The sequence below is a fragment of the Cebus imitator genome, unplaced genomic scaffold (genome assembly GCF_001604975.1).
Source record: "Cebus imitator isolate Cc_AM_T3 unplaced genomic scaffold, Cebus_imitator-1.0 Scaffold263, whole genome shotgun sequence".
Lineage (NCBI taxonomy): Eukaryota > Metazoa > Chordata > Mammalia > Primates > Cebidae > Cebus > Cebus imitator.
In genome coordinates, this window is record NW_016107578.1 from 2,092,720 (window position 1) to 2,104,572 (window position 11,853).

At 52.7% G+C, this 11,853-nt stretch overlaps 2 protein-coding genes across 7 annotated transcripts in view; one reads left to right on the forward strand and one right to left on the reverse strand.

The window, feature by feature from the left end:
* Nucleotides 1-1,719, forward strand: part of PRAM1 (PML-RARA regulated adaptor molecule 1) — a 20,150-nt gene extending 18,431 nt beyond the window's left edge. The window contains exons 8-13 of the mRNA XM_017500080.2: nt 652-709; nt 810-918; nt 1,044-1,206; nt 1,290-1,323; nt 1,413-1,447; nt 1,556-1,719. Of these exons, the coding sequence (XP_017355569.2) occupies nt 652-709; nt 810-918; nt 1,044-1,206; nt 1,290-1,323; nt 1,413-1,447; nt 1,556-1,593 (437 nt within the window). The 3' untranslated portion in view covers nt 1,594-1,719. The remainder of the gene's footprint in view (nt 1-651; nt 710-809; nt 919-1,043; nt 1,207-1,289; nt 1,324-1,412; nt 1,448-1,555) is intronic.
* A 1,064-nt stretch (nt 1,720-2,783) lies between these two features.
* Nucleotides 2,784-11,853, reverse strand: part of HNRNPM (heterogeneous nuclear ribonucleoprotein M) — a 44,949-nt gene continuing 35,879 nt past the window's right edge. For 4 of the 6 annotated variants that reach the window (XM_017500086.2, XM_017500083.2, XM_017500082.2 and 1 more), the window contains 4 exons: nt 8,315-8,368; nt 5,391-6,232; nt 4,749-4,800; nt 2,784-3,209 (listed from right to left, as the gene is read on the reverse strand). In XM_017500086.2, coding sequence (XP_017355575.1) covers nt 3,046-3,209; nt 4,749-4,800; nt 5,391-6,232; nt 8,315-8,368 — 1,112 coding nt within the window. In that variant the 3' untranslated portion in view covers nt 2,784-3,045. The remainder of the gene's footprint in view (nt 3,210-4,748; nt 4,801-5,390; nt 6,233-8,314; nt 8,369-11,853) is intronic. The other 2 variants (XM_017500085.2, XM_017500084.2) reach the window with 1 other exon arrangement.

Consider the following 11,853-nt stretch of genomic DNA (forward strand, 5'->3'; position numbering starts at 1 on the left):
GGGTTTCACCATGTTGGCCAGGCTGGTCTCAAACTCCTGACCTCATGATCCACCTGCCTCAGGCTCCTAAAGTGCTGGGATTACAGGCGTGAGCCACTGTGCCCCGTGGGTTCTAGGGTTCTACTGTAATGAGATTTGGGTGAAAGCATAAGGCAGAAGGGAGGATGAGGAGAGGTTGGCCCATGGATACAAAGTTAAACTTAGGAAGAAGAAATTGGGTATTCTGTTACACAGTAGGGCAATGATAGTTGACAGTAAAATATCGTGGCTGGGCACAGTGGCTCACACCTGTAATCCCAGCACTTTGGGAGGCCAAGGCAGGTGGATCACTTCAGATCAGGAGTTCAAAAGCAGCCTGGCCAACCTGGTCAAATCCCGTCTCTACTAAAAATACAAAAATTAGCTGCGTGTGGTGGCATGTACCTGTAATCCCAGCTACTCAGGAGGCTGAGGCAGGAGAATTGCTTGAACCCAGGAGGCAGAGGTTGCAATGAGCAGAGATCACGCCACTGCACTCCTGCCTGGGCAACAGGAGACTCTGTCACAAAATAAAAACAACAACAACAAAAAAAAAAACAACAAAAAACAGCTACCAGCGTGGAGGCTGAGCGGGCATGCCCTGCCTTGACTTGGAGTCCTGACTATCCCCAGATGAAGTGCCCTCGGTTCAGCAAGCTGCCAGGAGGCCACCGCAAGACCCAGTGCTCAGGTGCCATGGGCGGGGGTGGGGATGAGGGGCAAGCTCCAAGAACCCTGAGAGGAGCACACCTTACTCACAAGTACCCCAATTCCTTGGTGGGTGTTATCAGAAAGGAGAAAGATCCCCAGCCACAGCAGTTGCCACCCATGGACCCAAAGTTGCTGAAGCAGATGAGGAAGGCAGAGAAGGCTGAGAGGGAGTTCCGTAAGAAGTTCAAGGTAAGCCTCGGAGCTAAGCAGGAGTCCTGGCAGGGCTGGGACCAGGGCCCCACAAATCCCACACTCAGAAGACAAAGGCCTAAGGGCAGCAGCACCAGCAGAGGCTCTAATGTTTTGCACCCCAGTTTGAAGGGGAGATTGTGGTTCACACGAAGATGATGATCGACCCCAATGCCAAGACGCGTCGCGGGGGTGGCAAGCACCTTGGGATTCGGCGCGGGGAGATCCTGGAGGTGATCGAGTTCACGAGCAAGGATGAGATGCTGTGCCGGGATCCCAAGGGCAAGTGTGAGTGTACCTGGCCCCGCAGCCCCAGGAGGCCACCCCACCACCCTGGGCCCGAGAACCTACCCTGCCCGTTCTCTCCACAGATGGCTACGTGCCCAGAACAGCACTCCTGCCTCTGTGAGTACTGGCCCTGACTGTGTGTGTAGGGGTGCAAGTGCGGGAAATAAGGCATGATGCCCCTTGCTGACTTAACTATGCTTTGCCAGGGAGACGGAGGTGTACGATGATGTCGACTTCTTAGGTATGTAGACACTGGGTGGGCTGGAGGGACCCTGGTGATTCCTCTGGGGGCTGCTTACTATTGGGCTTCTGGGTAGAGAGGTCAATGGAAGTTACGTTTCCTCGGCAGACCCCCTGGAAAACCTACCACTCCCACTGGGACGGTAAGGCTTGTAGGCCTGGAGCCAGGACAGCCGGCCAGCTGTGTCATTCACCCAGGAGCTCTGGATCCTGGCGCAGAAGAGTCACAGAGCTGCCTGTGCTGTGCTGAGCCCCATAAAGCCCTGGTTTAAAACAGTCCTTGCTTCCTGTCTTTTATTTCCCTCCCGAATTGGCCACAGTGGAGTAAAGGCACAGGAACCCCCTGACCAAACACAAAAGGGGGTGTGTCTGGGGTCACCCTGCCATGGTCTCACCCCTCAGGGATGAAGGCGAGGAAAGAGCAAAGGGTGGCAAGAAGCTGGCAAGCAAGGGTGGCTCCCGGTGACTGGAACCCCGCGTGCTGCCAGCCAGGGTCAGAAGGGTCTCAGGTAAGACGTGCCCTTCCACAGCAGCAGCAACAAGGCCACCTCGCCTGCTGCACACGTGTGCTTGGCCTGGGTGGATCCTGAGGGTACTTCATGAGAGTCTGGGGTGGGGCCTATGCCCAATTCTGGCAGAGCCCAGGTATCGGATTTGGCCTGAGCCTCTGGCAGGATTGAACACGCATGGAAGCTGGCACACGGTTCAGTTTCAGCAGGAAAAACACAAACAGAGCCTGATTCAAGCATGGTCTGTGCCACAGGGAGTTAACCTCACAAAAGGGAGACTGGATGGCTTGGGAGGCTTTTTTTGATGGCGTCTCACTCTGCCACTTGGGCTGGAATGCAATGGTGCGATCTTGGCTCACTGCAACCTCCGCCTCCTGGATACAAGCGATGCTCCTGCCTCAGCCTCGAGTAGCTGGGATTACAGGTACACCCCCCCCCACACACACACACACCTGGCTAATATTTGCATTTTTAGTAGAGATGGGGTTTCACCATGTTGGCCTGGCTGATCTCAGCACTCCTGACCTCAGGTGATCTGCCCACCTCAGCCTCCCAAAGTGCTGGGATGACAGGCGTGAGCCACCATGCCAAGCCTTGTGAAGCTCTGAACAGCAAATGCCCCATTATCAGCCCAGGGATAACAGCCCACAGGAAGGCAGTTTCCAAGAAGAGTCTCCCTTTCTGAGGGCAGGCACTCACCTCTGAACCCTCAGACAAGCAAGAGTGGGGATGAGGTTCCTGGAGATCCCTGCTCCTCAGACTGGAAGCCCAAGTGGCTCTGGCTCCCCACACTTCAGGTGGTTGCCCACATACCACACACAAGCAGGCTGCTTTCAGGAACCAGTATTTATTATCAAAGTCATATTCGATGTCAACAAGATGCCACAACTACAAAAAAAATTGCGCACATTGCAATCTCAATGCAAACAGTCAAATGGAACCCCAGTCATTAAAAAAGTAATTCAAATTACCCCAAAAAGCAACTGAATTTTTTAAACATCTTTATACATCCAGCCAACAAATTAAAATGGTTAACAAGAAAAAATACAAATTCAGAGGTCTGGTTTCGATGTTTAAAAAAGGCAACTGCTTAAGCATTTCTATCGATTCGAACGTCAATCTCTCGGCCACTGAGCTTCATGCCATTCATCATCCGGCAGGCTCTCTCAGCCACCTCTGGTGACTCGAACTTAACCACACCACACCCCTTGGACTTCCCGTTCTCCATCTTGATGTCGGCATATAGCACGTGGCCTGCACAGGGAGGGAAGAAGAGACCACGTCAGGCAAACCCAGAGCTCAGCCTGTCTAGGCTCCACTCAGTCCCCATCACCTGGTGGATTCTGGTGGAGAGAGTCAAAAAGGAGAGGCCCCAGGAACCAGTGACTGTGGCCCTGGGCCCACACTGCCGTTCTTCTGCTAACAGAGCTTGCCCCTGCCCCAGGAAAAGCCTTCCTGAAAGTTCAAAAAAGAAGGCACCATGTCAAGTCAGCTTTAGAGGCAGAAGGCTGGCTATGTATATTTTAGAGGCTTCATTTTTGATACGCCACTGTCTCTGGTTACAAAGCCATCCACGATCCAATGGACATCTGTACTGTCCAAGTGTGAGCCAGCACATCACACATATTCATTTCAACATCTATTCAGCATCCAGAGATGTGTCAACACTGGAAACAGGCCAGGCCTACAGGGTCAGAGCACTAGAGGCTAAAGGTGCTAGGGCCACAAAGCCAGAAGCAGGAAGGAACTCAGCCTAGGAGAGGGCCCAGGGCAGGAAGGATGGAGGGGTCCTCAGGGGTAAGTTCTGAGAGCTTACACAAATTCACCAGAAAGATGACTTGCCAATAGGGGCTCGCACACAGCACTGCAGGGTGCCTGTAGCACTTGCTGCTCAGGTTCTGGGAGGGGAGGGGAGGGAGATGGAGGAGCAAGGGACCAGTCTTCAAGGGCTTGAGAGGCTAGACTTTCTCTTGAAGGCTAAGGGTCCCTCCAGGCATTGCAAAAGTGGGGGGCTGTGATCCCACTGGCCTTTTCAGAATATCTAGCTACAATGTGGAAACTCAGGAGTGGGGAAAGAAGCAGGTCATGACTCAAGGGCTTGCCCCAAAAACCACGGAGAAGCAGTAATGGTGGTGAAATCGGAGCAGCTGCTGAAACAGCAAGTGGGAGGACAGTGCGGAAGCAACTGCTCAGCCCTGGTTCAGGCCCCTCTGGCTAAAGAGAACAGAGGTGATGCATGAGGGGTGAGGGCTTACCCTGGAGGGCAGGGAAGGAAGACAACTTGCTTTCAGCCACAGAGGGAGCCTTCCAGAAGGGTTGTCTGCCATGAAACCACGTGACCTTAGCCTCACCCTCACATGAGTAGCTGTGCACCCAGAGCCCACAGCGCCTCCCCATGGCACCTGCTGGCGGGGCATTCTCTCTCAGGCCCTCAATCAGCTGTGCTGAGGGGGAACCAACCTCGTCTGGGATGTATTTGCCACCTAGAAGCCAGATGAGCTCAGAAAGAAGACTTTGCCTGACTCATCTGTGAAATGTGGACACTACTACCTTGTTTCAAAAGCCTCAACAAAGGAGGAAAAAAGTAATTAAGGATGAAATGATAACAGGTGAAAAATGTATGACACATCACAGGACACCCAACCTAACCTGAGCATTGGCATGGGCAGAACAATGGCAAGGCCATGAGTCCTGAGCTGATGGAGAGGGATGGGAGGGAGGCTTTGCTGCTGACTCGGCTGCATCACCAACAAGCGTGAGGCAAGGACCTAGAAAGCCGTTCCCAACACTTACCGCACTCGTTGAATTTGTCCTTTAGCATCTTCCATGTGAAATCGAATGGGAGCTGAGGGGGGAGAAGAAAAGGGAGACTGATGTGTGATTAAAGCAAATCCTAAGGCATGCCTCACAGCTAAATTTCTTACTACACCAAGAAGTGCTGCCCTTCAGACTGATGGGATCAGCAGGGACTAACAGGTCCACGTGGGACAAGGCTGTGAAGGGGCACAGCCAGCTCCTCCCTGGGGCTCTGCCAGGGAGAGCACCAAGCAGGGCGGGAAGCTCGGACCTGCAATGCACAGCCCACAGTCACTCAAAAGAGGCTAACGGTGGCTGAGCTGGGGAAACTAATTCTGTTACAGCCACTTCTTTCCCTGGATCACTGTGCAAGACTCTGGCTCATTAAACAATCAGAAACTGGAGTCTCTGAGCTCAGAGTCTGCTCCATATTCTAGCACAGTGGAGAAGCCCAGACAATTCCAGAACCCACCATTCTCACATTCCTTACTTGTCCTGCTATCACAAAACATTAGGGACAGTGGCAAGGAGGTGTGGTCCCCTCTGTGGGGTGCCACCTCTGACTTCATCCTGCTGATCTCTGCCTCCCTCGTCCCCTCGTGCTCACCACCACCAAGAAGTTACCCAAGAGCCACTTACATTTCTCACAAATATCTGGCAGGCCTTCCTGGCCACCCCAGGAGCATGGCCTCCAGCTCCACCAAAGGAGCCTGCGAAGCTTCCTCCAAAGTTGCCACGCTCCATCTCGATGGCACGGTCAAAGCTGGCACCGCCACCGCCACCCATGGCCAGGCCCATGCGCTCGATGCCAGCGCCCAGGGCCGGGCCCATGGCAGGGCCCATGCGCTCAAGGCTGTTGGCACCCATGCGCTCCAGGCCCATGCGCTCCAGGCTGTTGGCGCCCATCCGCTCCAGGCCCATCCGCTCCAGGCTGTTGGCGCCCACCCGCTCCAGGCCCATCCGCTCCAGGTTGTTGGCGCCCATGCGCTCCAGGCCGGTAGCCATGCGATCCATCACGGGGCCCATGCGCTCCAGGCCAGCCCCCATACCTGCGGGCACCATGCGCTCCATGCTCAGGCCCATGCGCTCAATGGCAGGGCCCATGCGCTCCACGCCAGAGCCCATGCGCTCAATGGTCTGGCCCACACGGTCGATGGGAGCGGCCATGCGCTCGAGGCCGAAGCCCATGCCGGCACCCATGCGCTCCACGCCAGAGCCGATGCGCTCCATGGTCTGGCCCATGCGCTCAATGCTGGAGGCCATGTGGTCGAGGCCCAGCGGGCCCATGCGCTCGATGCCAGAGCCCATGCGCTCCACGGAACCCATACGGTCCATGACCAGGCCCATGCGCTCGATCTCAGAGCCCACACGATCCATGCCGTGGCCGAGGCCTGCGCCCATGCGCTCCATGCCGGCACCCCCGAGGCGGTCAATGCCAGGACCCATCCTCTCGATTCCAGGGACGCTGCCTCCACCTCCACCTGAAACAGGGACACAAAACAGTGAGTGCCAAGAACTTCTGTGTGCATGTGCACAACATGCCAGACCACTTCAGCTCACGGGCACAGATCAGGGGTAAAGGCCCGCCATAATTTACCATTAAGACACCCCTCGAATGTGACAATAGCTACAGCTGAGTGCTGGGTGCATGGGGGCCTCACAGCATTCTCTCTGCTCTATGCCACAGCTCAGATTTCTATAACACAACTCCCCTGCATGTGCCTGTGAGGTGCTAGTATCTGTGACAAGCTTTGTAAGCCATGGATGTCAACTGCTGAGACCTGAGGTTTCTCCATCAGCAGACACTGAGAAATGCTCCAGGGGGAGGCATGGACATGCCCCACTCAGAGGGCCATCCAGGCTCATGAAAAGGAGTGACGTGGAGGCAAGTCAGAGTCACTCCCACTTGTCTGCTCCCACCCTGTCTCCTAGGATGCTCTGCTGGGGGCCAATCCAGCTGCATTTCCTCAGCACTTCCAGGGTACAGAGAAGAGATCTGCAAAGGTAAAGAAAACATACACCAAGAGAGATCCTCTGTGTACAAATGCACACAGCTGGCCACTTCTGGGGACCTTTTTGTTAGGGAAACCAAATGACTTGCTAGCTTTGGAAAGATGTCGATGGCACTGCAGAGTTAGCTCTGGCAGCGGCTGGGGTCAGTCAGCAGAACGAAAGGACCCCAACTGGTGGTGCCTCCAACTCTGGACAGGAAGGGTCTGGCTCCATCAGTAAGGCCACCCCTTTCCACATGCCAAGCTCAGAGTTCCTCCCCCAAATGCCGCTGCCTGGCTCTGAGGGTGGCTGTCAGCCACGAGCCAGCCTGTGACTGATCCAAGGAGCTAGTCCAAGATACTAATTCAAAAGAAAACTCAGCAGTTTCTCTAACTGGCTCTCTAACTGACCATGGCCGAGTGGCTCTGCTGCTCCTTGCCTGCTTCCTTAGCTGCCCAGCAGCACACTGGGCAGCAAAAAGCCCAACTTGAAGAATGGAAGATTTTCAGAGGGGAGAGGTCTCAGAAGCTAACCAACTTCCCCACAGTAGAAAGAACCTAGTGAGAATGGGCACTTTGCCCAAAGGCACCAGAAATGAGGCAACTCCCAATGCCAACTGCAGCAAAAAACTGGGAAAAAATGGTGCCAGTGTGGAGCTCCAGAGCAAGCCCAATACAGAAGTCAGCAGGGAAGATGCCAAGACACTCAGAGCCTTGAGAAAAATCAGGCTAAAAAGTACAATTAGGCCGGGCGTGGTGGCTCACACCGGTCATCACATAACTCTGGAGATGTGCAGGTCACTTGAGACCAGGAGTTCAAGTTACTGGGCAATATGGCAAAATTCCGTCTCTACACAAAACACAAAAAATTAGCCAGGCCGGGTGATATGCGCCCGTAGCCCCAGAGTTGCTTGGAAGGCTAATGTGGGAGAATTGCTTAGGCCTGGGAAGTCCAGGCTGCAGTGAGCTGAGATTACGCCATGACACTCCAGCCTGGGAGACAGAGCGAGACTGTCTCCAAAAAAACCCCACAAAGAATATTTTGTTCTAAGCGTCCAAAAAACTGTGTATTCATGAAAGGTGCAGAACAGAATGTTTCCAGCACTCATCACTGGGTGTGGGGCTTCAGATAATACTTTCTTCCTATTTTCCTACTGAGTACATGTATCTATTTTAGTAAGCATTTATTACATTTCTTCTACTTACCAAGTAGAAGGAAAACATTTACTTTTAGGAATTTATAGTGTGGAAAACAAAATCCCCAAGTTCAAGGTACCCTGACAATAAGGATGGTCAGCCTGTGCAGAGCCCAGGCTTCAGTACTCTTTCACACATATTCCCTCTCCATAGCGTCCCTGAGGCAGGTACTATTACACTCCCATTTTACAAATGAGCGCTATGAGAAACAGGTTCAGTGACTTGCCAAATGTCACACAGCTAGAAAGCAGCAGAGCTGGTCCCACCCCAGGGAGTCTGTGTCAGAGCCCGTGCTTCTCACCACTAAGCTCTATGGTCCCCAGCGATAACAGCCTATGCTAAAAAAAACAAAACATCAAACTAAGTGGTTCCTACCTCCTCCCTGCTTTGCAATGATCTCTCCTCTCTTCAGTGCATTACTTAGGATTTCTAAGGAAATCAGGAAGAAAAAAAAATTAGCCAAATTTCTCTATGGCAACAGAAATGTGCTCATTACAGAAATACTACTAATAAAAATGAGAAGAAAAAGGGAAAGGGGTTGAGAAACATACACACACAGACAAGATCATTATACAGAGAACTAGGAAGTCCTTGCTGCTGGTCACGATACCAAAACCCCAGGGAGCTCCAGGGTCCGAGGCCCAGAGTGGGGGATCACCTGAGAACGCGCCCGGCACAGATGGGGCCGTGTACATCCGTGAGCTGAGAGCCAGAGCAAGAAGGGGGCCATCGGGTCTTGCTCAGCGGCAGTTTTCTAATTCTGGTCCAGGTTCTCAGGACTGAGGCTTCCTTGCCTCACCTGAGCTGGAAACTAAGCCCCCAGCTCCACCCCAGGCAACTTCTTGTTCCGAAGACTGCCCAGCATCACCCACCTGAAGCCCACATTTGTCCACCCAGAGGCACCTCTTGTTATGACAGAGCAAATTAAGGCTGCAGCTCCGTGGACAGCCTCAACGCTGAAAGCCCCCATTACCTAACAAATGAGCTCTGCACGGAAATCCTTGAGGAGCATGCCAGTCCTGCCTGAAATGAGCTCCGTGTGCTGTGCTAAGCAATAGATAAGGTTTCAGAAAAATACATCAATGCACCCCCTGCCAAGTGACCCAAACACAATGCTGCTGCTCACTTACCCATGGCTCACCCACACATCATTAAGGTTTGTCTGATGCTATCATAGCGTTACCTTTCCAAGCTTCTGGTCAGTCTTTTGCTATGTAGAAGACACGTGTACCCACCTGCTCTGGTCTCAAAGTATATGCTCGGCAACCTGGACACTGGCCACCAGGTACATTTCACTTTATGACTGAAGCCACACAGGCATTAACACCTGTCCCATGGCTGCGCATGTTCACGCCTGTAATCCCAGCACTCTGGGAGACTGAGGTGGTTGGATCACCTGAGGTCAGGAGTTCAAGACCAACTTGGCCAACATGGTAAAATCCTGTCTCTACTAATAATACACAAATTAGCAGGGCATGATGGCGGGTGCCTGTAATCCCAGCTACTCATGAGGCTGAAGTGAGAAATATCACTTGAACCCACAAGGTGGGGGCTGCAATGAGAGGAGACTGTGGCACTGAACTCCAGCCTGGGCGACAGAGTGAGACTCTGTCTCAAAACAAACAAAAAAAAGAAAACACCTGTCCCCCACACAGCTGCTTCTTATATCCCAACTGCCCCAGGAAGAGGTAGGAAAGTTCACCAAGAGACACAGACTTCAGCCTACCAGCAGGTACAGTTCACTCCCAGGACGCCTGCAATCCTGCCCAGCGTGCCTGAGCAGAGGCTGGCTTTCCAAAGATAGCACCTCGACCAAGCTTGTCCAACCCACCTTACTTTGCTGTTATTCTGTTTTGGGCTTTTGGCAGCAAAGCCATGGTTTTTAGTTTCTGTCTCTAGTGATAAGCAGAAAAGAGGGATGAGGAAGGGGCTATACTAACTCAACCAGAAACAAGCTAAGAACCTATGATTATATTCTCCTCTGGACGCCCCTGACCTAGATCAAGCTTTCAACTAACACACCTCCAAGACACCTGCAAAAGCTTGCAACCAGCAAGCCACTGACAGGAAGAGAATTGCCAGATTCTCCTGTCAGCATTCACAGGCCTCCCTGCGCTGACCACAACTGAAGCCTGTTCTGCCCATGCTCCTCCCCTGCCCCACGTAGACCCTCACCTCCAACCTCTGCACCCAACGCCGCCAGCCACTCTATCTGTACACACCTACTGCCTGTGCCAAGCCCACTCAGTCCCCAGCCCCACAGCAGATCTGGTGTTCTGAGCAACAGCAACTGGGAACCCACGTCCCCACCAGCGTTCTCACTAGGCCATTTGGATGCAAAGATCTCTGGCGCTGTTCCAAGTCACCCTTAGTATCACCTCGGCTGCACCTTGTCCTTGAAGGTCAAAGACCACAGATCTATCCAAATTTCTGAAGCAGAAAGTACAGTTGTTTGCACAAAGGAGCGCAAAGATCTACTGTCTCGGCACGGGAAGGGACACCAAGTAGGAAGGCACTACAGAAAGGAGTACCACCATGAAAGGAGTACCACCAACTCTCATGGCAAGGACACAGGAAAAAGAGACCAAGAATACAATCTTGGAAAAACCAATCCAACCACCCTGAGAATCTGACTACATCACTTTACTAATGTAGGTCTGATCATAAGCAGCAGCAGGATTCCAGGACAAAGAGATCCCATGGTACCAATCAGAAAGAAGGTGGAACTACAGCAGGAGAGGTGGCACCCTACAATGTTTCTATTCCAGTCAGGACAGGACAGTTTCCTGCGACCACATGAAGCGACCTCACAGGCAAGAAGCCCACATCCACCTCTCGGTGTGCCACTCATGTGCCACTGCAGGAAGTGGAATAAGGCGAGAGGTGCCACATAGTGGCAAGGAACTGAAGGTTCTGAGCAAGAAAAAGTAAAGTCACATGCCATCTATTCTTGCCACAGCTATCCTATCCACAAATTACTGTTTGCAGCCAAATGGTAGTGTTTTAAAATATATATATTTTTAAATACACCACTAGGGCCTGGTGTGGTGGCTCACACTTGTAATCCCAGCAATTTGGGAGGCTGAGGTGAGCGGAACACGAAGTCAGGAGTTTGAGATCAGCCTGGCCAACATAATGAAACTCTGTCTCTACTAAAAAGACAAAAATTAGCCAGGCGTGGTGGCACACACCTGTAACCCCAGCTACTCAGGAGGCTGAGGCAGGAGAATTGCTTGAAACCAGAAGGCGGAGGTTGCAGTGAGGCAAGAAGATCACGCCACTGCACTCAAGCTGAAGTGAAAGAACAAAACTCCGTCCCTTTCAAAACAACAACAACAAAAATACACTGTTGGCCAGGCATAGTAGCTGCTGCCTGTATACCCAGCACTTTGGGAGGCCAAGGCGGGAGCATCACTTGAGCCCAAAAATTTGAGACCAGCCTGGGCAACATACGGAGACCATGTCTCTACCAAAAGGTCAAAACATTAGCAGGGCATGGTGGCATGTGGCTGTGTTCCTAGCCACTGAGAGGCTGAGGTGGGAGCCTGCTTCAGCCCACTACATTGAGATCAAGCCCACTGCACTCCAGCCTGGACGACAGGGCAAGACCCTGTCTTAAAAGAAGAATCAGCCAGGCGCAGTGGCTCACGCCTATAATCCCAACACTGAGAGGCCAAGGCGGGCAGATTACCTGAGGTCAGGAGTTCAAGATCAGCCTGGCCAACATGGTGAAACCCCATCTCTACTAACAATATAAAAAATTAGCTGGGCATGGTGGCAGGTGCCTGTAATCCCAGCTCCTCAGGACGCTGAGGCAGGAGAATCACTTGAACCCAGGAGGCAGAGGTTGCAGTGAGCCAAGACTGTGCCATTGTACTCCAGCCTGAGCAACAGAGCAAGACTCCATCTCAAAA